Raw genomic sequence first — 7603 nt, forward strand, 5'->3', positions numbered from 1 at the left:
CTGAAACCCATTTCAGATGTAAATTTTCGCCAGTTCTGACGCGTGTTTTCGAGCATATTTAGGCCCTCACAAATGCGATTCATTTCGGAGAAGAAGAAGTGGAATAATAATAAACGGAACAATTCCAAGAGGGTCATGATCACGATGAACAAAACCAAGAATCATAAACTTTTGTTAGTTACAGATCTTATTTTCTCCAATAATCCAAAAGCCAATTGAAAATCCTATTGGGTTTTTGTTGATGCTAACTTCCGGGTTGGCCTACAAAAACACATCATCACTGCAATTCTCTATAAGGCGCATTAGCACCCACCCCCTTTTCAGCGACGCTATTTTTTTCCATTAATTTTTTCCATAGGGATTTAGAAAAAGTCTTTGATAAAGAGTTATAAGCCATGAAGAAAGCCAGCCAGATACGAGGAGAAGCATAACACTAAAAGCTTATCGAACAACAGAAAGACAGAAGTACAAGATTTTGTATTTAACGACTTTAGTGAGAGAAAGAACTTCAATCCCATGAAGCACTGCGAACAGCATAATTGAATTAATAAAGATGGAGGAATCTAAAACTACTCATTTACAAATGTTGATTCTAAATACATATATAAACTTAAATATATTTTAAATTTATTGTAAAATATGCATATATATCTACACAAATTTAAGTATTTTGAGAGTTTAGGAGGATTGACTAGATCATGTCATTCGACTTTCTGATTGGTGTAATTTTCTGTACAGCATCATGGGTAATGTAGTTTTTCACCAGGAATTTTAAAAATATGCTCAGCAGATGCAAATACAATGGATTAACAACCTCGTAGCTCACAGTATGTCTTGTCTTTATAAACTAAAATCAATTTGAACAAGAGTTTTTACTTCCGGAACCCGACTGTTGCACTCTATTGGACCAGATTCAAAGTTGATAATCAAAAGTTTGGCAACGTGAATCAAACTTCATTGAGTTCCACCTCACATTTTCCTCTAAAATGTGGTTTTATTTTTCAATTCTTCCAAGTTATTGCTCTTTACTGTCGTTGAGTCTGACACATTTGGCTGTAGGCCTATAATTAGATGACATTTATTTACAGTTTATTATACAGACCGTTATCATTAAACATTAAACACATATTTACAATATTAGTCATTGTAGATTAAATTAAGCTTGGCATGACATCTTTTAAGCAGAACCAAAAGTTTGACAATCTTAACAGAATGATTAGTATTTAAATACCAGCCCATAGGAACTAATGTTAATAAATAGCTATAAGGTGTCACTTGACACCGCTATTGACAATATACAACAAAAAACTAGCATTACAGTACAAATCTACCAGGCCGCTGTGCCGTCAGGGCGCTCATTGAAAACGAAGGAGCGGGACCTTCTCCTGGTCATAGCTGGTGGGCCTGTCCTCTTGGTCAGGGTCAAGTAGATGTTGGAGGTGAGGAATCGTGGGTAGCAGTCTCTTTTCATCAAGCTGTAGATTTTATCTTGTGCTACATTAAAGCAGGACCTAGTCGGCTTGAGGATGTTCTTCTCAATGGCGGCCTTGGTTGAGTGGTCGATGTTGATCTAAGGGGTAAAGTGCAAAACGTAAAACATGAGGCCATCTAAAATTCAATTTTTAGGTATTGCACACTGTAATGAAAGACAAAATATTTGGAGTGATGCAAGAATTTTTGTGGGGCAACTAGGATTTCACCATATGGCTGATCTGTGTTTTCTTCTGCTTTATGAAAATGCTATGAGCATGAGATTCTCAGTGTTTTGCCTTTCAGTCCTTTAAGTTTATTTTGCAGTTTTTTTTTCCATGTGAAAGAAAAAAAAAGTCTACTGTAACACTGACAATCTGGATTACAAAAAAAAACTAAACCTGGAAATAGACAAAGTTTTAGTATTTTAAAAACAAAACAAAGAAAAGTTTTTATTGTAAAAAAATTAAAAATTAAAAATAAAATAAAATAAAATATAACAATCTTTAAAAAATATATTTTCAATTTAATAATTTTCAATTTAAAAATAAAAAACAGTGACATCTTAGTCATAAGATATCATTAGCAATATATATATAAGGATTTTAATATAAAAAATTACATACAATTCACAAATAATATCACAAGTTATTCAAATTATTAATTCATAATATGATTACATTTTTGGGAGTGGACAATGAACTAGATGTGCCTAAAAATGTCAAATTATTATGCATTGTTAGTGTTTTTATTTTATTTTGATAAATTAACAGATCAGCCCAAAATAAGAGCGTCATGTCATTGATCCATTGGCAAAACCAAATACTAAGACACTCTTAAGTACATGCACATTTTTAATCAACACTTAAATACTGTTGTGATGATGATATAATTTATGCCAAATGTAAAAAAAAGAAAAAAAAGGTGAATTTTAATTAGTAGTCTCAGGCTTTTGCACTCCATTGTACAGTGTGTCGGTTTCATTTGTTATTCTTTTCTGACCACAGCAATTCCACTGACTCATTCTCCCTCTCTTTGTCCAGGCCACAGTTACTTCTTAAAAAGCATTGCTCCAAAAGTACTACATCAGGCTAACACACGTGTCTGTTGAACAGCACTTCTGCAGTGGTGAATTCTCCCAGATATTAATATAGGGCGTTAGAAGCTAATTTTATGCAGGCACTGCTCCTCATTTATGATACAATATTAAGGTTTTCCTTTCCCAGCACTGATAAGAAAAAGCTGGCTTTCAGCAGTGCTACATTTCAGTCTTTCAGTTGTGTATTCGCTGTAACTTTGGTCAGACAAGAGCGAGTGGTCCCACTGCCTCATTTTCACTTCTCAGTTTTTCAGAGTCTATTTTCTCAGCTGTGTGGGCGTCTGAGGGGGAGTTTGCAGCCAAAAGCAGGAAAACCACACGGTCACATATCTGCCCCCAGTCATGCGGCCGGGGGCTGACAATGGCCTCTGCACAAACACAATGGTAGGTCTCTGATGCAGCGATGCACTACACCGCAAATATCATTTAACAGAGCCTTGTTTGTTTTTATTATGACCCCCCCATTGAGGTTACCCAAAGCGCTGCTAACAGCAACGTACTGTCGTTCGTCGCCAGCAAGAAGGTGTTTTCCACAACGGTATTGGTTTAATTTTTGTGGGGTCTGATAAATGTGTTGTAGTGTCTTAAATAAGTTGACTCAAAAAGGAAATTTCTAAAGTCATTGTGCACAAGTTGCATTGTTGCACTGTTATGGTACTTTTGTGGTGCTTTTTGAAGCTTGAACACTACATTCTCCATTTATTTTAATTGTACACACTTATACTGTAAAGTTTCCAAAATGGAGGGTTTCACAGTGATGCCATGGAAGAACCATTTTTGGTTCCCCAAAGAACATTGGTTCTAAAAAGAACGAAGTGTTCTAAGTGTGAAGAACATTTTAATAATCTATGGAACATTTCTATGGATGTTAAAGGTTCTTCATGGAACCATCGATTCTTGTAAAGACCCTTTTTTTATAAGAGTGTATGGAAAAGATAGGCCAGGACGTTATTCAAAAAAAATCTCCTTTTGTGTTCCACAGAAGCACGAAAGTTTGGAATGACAAGGTTTTCTAAAGTTTTTTTCATTTGTGCAAAATTAAATATGGTATCCACTCCGATTAAAGTCCGTACTGTTCATGATGCAAATGTGTGCATACCTCTTTGGGGGCTTCTTTATCGATGAAAATGGCGTGTATCTGTTTGGCTTTAGTCTGCAGTTTGGTTGCAGACTCGGTGGTTTTGAAGTCTTCACAGGCTAACCAAAACTCAATGTTCTCCTCGCTGAACTCAGAACGCAGGAATCGCGTGAAGACTTCAACCCCATCTGAAACAAGATGCCAAAAAAATATTCATTGCTAAATGCATGATTACACCACACACATGCACGCACACAAATGGTCTACTGAAATAAAGTGTTACAAACCAAAGTGTTAAGTTGCTGTTTCTCCTTATAACTCAGGGGTGGCCAACGTCAGTCCTGGAGAGCCACAGCAAGCAAAAGGGTTGGAGCAAAACTCTACAGGACTGACGTTGACCACCCCTGTTATAACTATCGAACTGAATAGCCTAAATAGTTTAATTCCATGAATTATGCAGATTTCAATAAATAATTGTCTGCCTTTTCAAGTTCATCCTACAGTTGTTACATTTGCAACCTACAGTACAAGCCAAAGAGCACAAACCACAAGAAAAAAACTATTTTCTTTTTGGAATAACTGTAAAAGTAATGCCTCTTTGCTTTTCACTGTAATTCTGGAGGCCTGCAAAATACTACAAAATTACATAATTTAATGAATTTTTGTTTTTCTGTAAAATTGGCACAGAATTCGCACCAAATCTCAAATGTCACATATAAATTTTTTTGGTATTCGACATGATTTTCCAGAAAAACCTTAATGGAGTTTTAGAGTCTAGACATCAAACAGGAAGTGAGGCATTATATCTACATCACTTTTGTAAGGTAACCCCCAATATCCTAGCAATATGCATGCTAATAAGAAACTAGTTAATAGTGAGAATTGGACCCTTAACTAAAGTGTTACCCTGCAGACTGCTAACAGAAACACTACCAGTATTTGAATGTTGAGCCGCAGCTCATTGGCCACTGATGCAACAGCAACCAATCATCTACGCTGTGTAGATGCCGATGCGATCGCTACCAAATTGAGGACCTATCAGTCTACACCATCTAGAGTTTCATGACAGAACTTGGTATTAATATGATTAAATCTGCACATCTTGTCCAACTGGATTACTATTATCATCTATACAACAATGGTCGTAGACATAGACATGCTCCCACACTGACAAAACGCATTCTAGGTGGCACAAATAAAACATTGCGTGTGTGTTGAACAATTCATTGGTTAGAATCACATGGAAACTAGAAAGAACACTATGTTGCCACAAGCAGGTTTTCGCACAATGTGGTTACAATGGGATGCACACCACTTTACTTTACTTCTTCTTTAACACAGTATGACACTGAGAAGCATTTAATATGCTAACTACAGTATAATGCTAAGATGATCATACCTGAGTGACTTAGCAACTCCTCAAATGAATCACTCCATCTCATAGCCATGTCCGGTGCAATGCTGTTAAAATCACAAATTAGTGAAGTGTTTTAGTGAAAGAAAAGTGCTTCATCACGAGTAGTGTCACATTGATACATCTGAATCATCCTATCTGAGTGACACTTCCATACTGAAGTTCAGTGACGACTCCACAATTCCTTGATTAATGAATATACTGAATCAATGTGTAAACATTATAGAGGCTTACTGGTTAGGTTTAGCTGGTGGCTTCTTCTCAGGACTGACATTTTCATGTGACCCAGACTTTGTCAGAAGAAGACTGAGTCGACTTTTTTTATTCCTGCAAAGAGAATTAGCAAAATATATCAGTATCTATCTGTGTGTCATCTCTATCTACAACAAACCCAAACTCATGATATTAGGAAGTATTAGTAAATTAGGTCAAGGCATCATATTGCATTGTGCATAGATGTATACATATGCAATTAGACACCGCATGTGTTACTTCCACCAGGAACATGCTAAACGAAGATTCGTGCCAACACATGACAGTTATAAGGGGAAGTGTTACCACAGTGCTAGCTATAGCACAAAAGTCAGTCTGATCAACAGCTATGAAGAAAAAACGTAAAATAAAAGAGTAAATAAGAGTTCTGGCAAAACATACAACAGACAAACAAAATGTCTATTGCTTTTATACATGACTCTAATGGCTTTACATGCATTTCTAGTTATAGCAATAGTTTTAGTTTTATAGTTTTATAACAAATAGTGACTTTAACATGTTTTCATCTCAGCAGAAAAAGAAAAGAAAAAAAAGACAGAGCTGTGGTTTAGATATTACCACAATTATTCTTAATATAATATAAATTTATAAAACAAGGTACATAAGTCTAACGTGTCAAGTAGACACAACAACAGGTGCATTTTGCACTGATCTACAATCTTTAGTTTAGGACGATATTCTCTCGCCTTTTTTACACTGAGGTGAATAAAATGTTGCTTTACTACATCCCAAAAGAGCGAAATGACAATAATAAAAGACAAATAGAGTTGTGTTTGCTCACAACGATGAGCTCTTTAAATAAAGGAAGTCACACACAACGAAGAAAAAACCTACCCAAACTTAATTTCAATGTACTTGCAAAAAGAATGTTCAAAAAAACCCAGAGGGTGAATGTGCAAGATAACATCTCTCCCTTCCAATGCTTTCGGTGTTAATTTGAGAAAAGTGTAGGGGGAAAAAACTGTACCTCAAGTGGGTCTCTTTCATTCCGCAGGCAAGCAGCTCGTCCTCACTGAGCATTTTGAAATATGCTTCCTCCTTGGGGGCCGAGAAGTTGAACTGAGGAAACAGAAACACAAAAATCTTCATGCTCTTCCCTCTAGTTGACACTCATAGATCAACACAGCAGGTCCTCAGTTTAGTGTAAACTACCAAAAACTGAAGCTCATATTTGTGTGTTAAGTGTGTTAAGAGGTCATTTCCCATACCTGTCAAGATGACTTCCTGTCAGGGAAACTACCCGCAGTTTACTGTAATATCTCTCGAGTTTCCTTGCTTTAGTATATCCATCTGCTGGTAAAGTTTACGTATTGTTTTTGTTTATTTTCAGGCACATGCTTTGGTAAAGTTACTTAAATATGTTCTAAGCAACAGCAGGATGGTGGGCTGTGTCACCATGTGGTCAGTGTGAGGTTTCCGATGTATAGGGGGAGGACTGAAGACACTGAGGGCTGTTTTAGGATTTGTAATAAATCAGCATACTTCATCTCAACCGTCATTATTCACGGCTTATATACTGCCTATCTATTGCAGACACAAGGATTGGTGTAGCACTAAATGTATTTTCTAATAATATGTCTGAAAACAATCTTAAGTTAAAGTCATTTTTCCTGTTCTTAGAAAAGAATTATATTCATGTTAGTTGCAAAAGTAGTCAAATGTGACTCATTTTTAGTGTGACTCATATCTTATCAGTCTTAATTATATCAAATATATTACTTTCAAATGGTAAAATCCCAGGGGGAAAAAATCGTGATACAATTATCATCAGGGGCCCTATCTTGCACCCAGCGCAATTAACTTTATACACCGACGCATGTATCATTCCTATTTTCCACCTGACGCACAGCGGACTTTTCCCTCCACAGACGCATGTCAGTAGCCTGGCGTTGTCATGCTCAGATTCTAGTCAGAATATGAGTCTGCTCCAACACATAATGTTTCATAAACAAAGTTCGGGAGGAGCACATTCCAATCCAATCAACGTTGATCAATCCAATCAACTTGTCATCAAACAATTACCATGTCTACCCTATCAGCAAGAAAGGAAGCATATATTTGGGCCCTGTCCCAAATGGCACACTTCATATGCACTTTCAGTCATGTGGACTTACAAAGGCTGCCGCGTACACGCGTGTCCGCTAAGTCCGTGAGACCGTAGGGTGTCCCATTTGTCATTTTAGGCCTCAGAAGGGTCTAGGCCTCCCAATACTCAAAGCGGAATTACGTCACGAAAGTGCGGACTCATAGGAAGACCACGAGTGCTTAG

The 7603-nt window shown here is 36.8% G+C and overlaps 1 protein-coding gene across 2 annotated transcripts; it reads right to left on the bottom strand.

Moving 5' to 3' along the window:
- Positions 1–823: 823 nt before the first annotated feature.
- On the bottom strand, positions 824–6743 carry rgs18 (regulator of G protein signaling 18). 2 transcript variants are annotated; one of them, XM_081374586.1, is made up of 6 exons: positions 6543–6743; positions 6302–6393; positions 5296–5388; positions 5047–5108; positions 3669–3835; positions 960–1570 (listed from the first exon to the last, which is right to left on the bottom strand). In XM_081374586.1, exons 2-6 carry the CDS (start codon positions 6352–6354, stop codon positions 1328–1330), a joined length of 618 nt encoding a protein of 205 aa, XP_081230712.1. In that variant the 5' UTR covers positions 6355–6393; positions 6543–6743; the 3' UTR covers positions 960–1327. The 2 variants fall into 2 exon arrangements, with proteins under 2 accessions (XP_081230711.1, XP_081230712.1); XM_081374585.1 differs by lacking the exon at positions 6543–6743 and having other exon boundaries at positions 824–1570; positions 6302–6513.
- Between the last annotated feature and the right edge of the window lie 860 nt (positions 6744–7603).

This window comes from Scardinius erythrophthalmus, assembly GCF_964197995.2.
Source record: "Scardinius erythrophthalmus genome assembly, chromosome: 9".
Taxonomy (NCBI): domain Eukaryota; kingdom Metazoa; phylum Chordata; class Actinopteri; order Cypriniformes; family Leuciscidae; genus Scardinius; species Scardinius erythrophthalmus.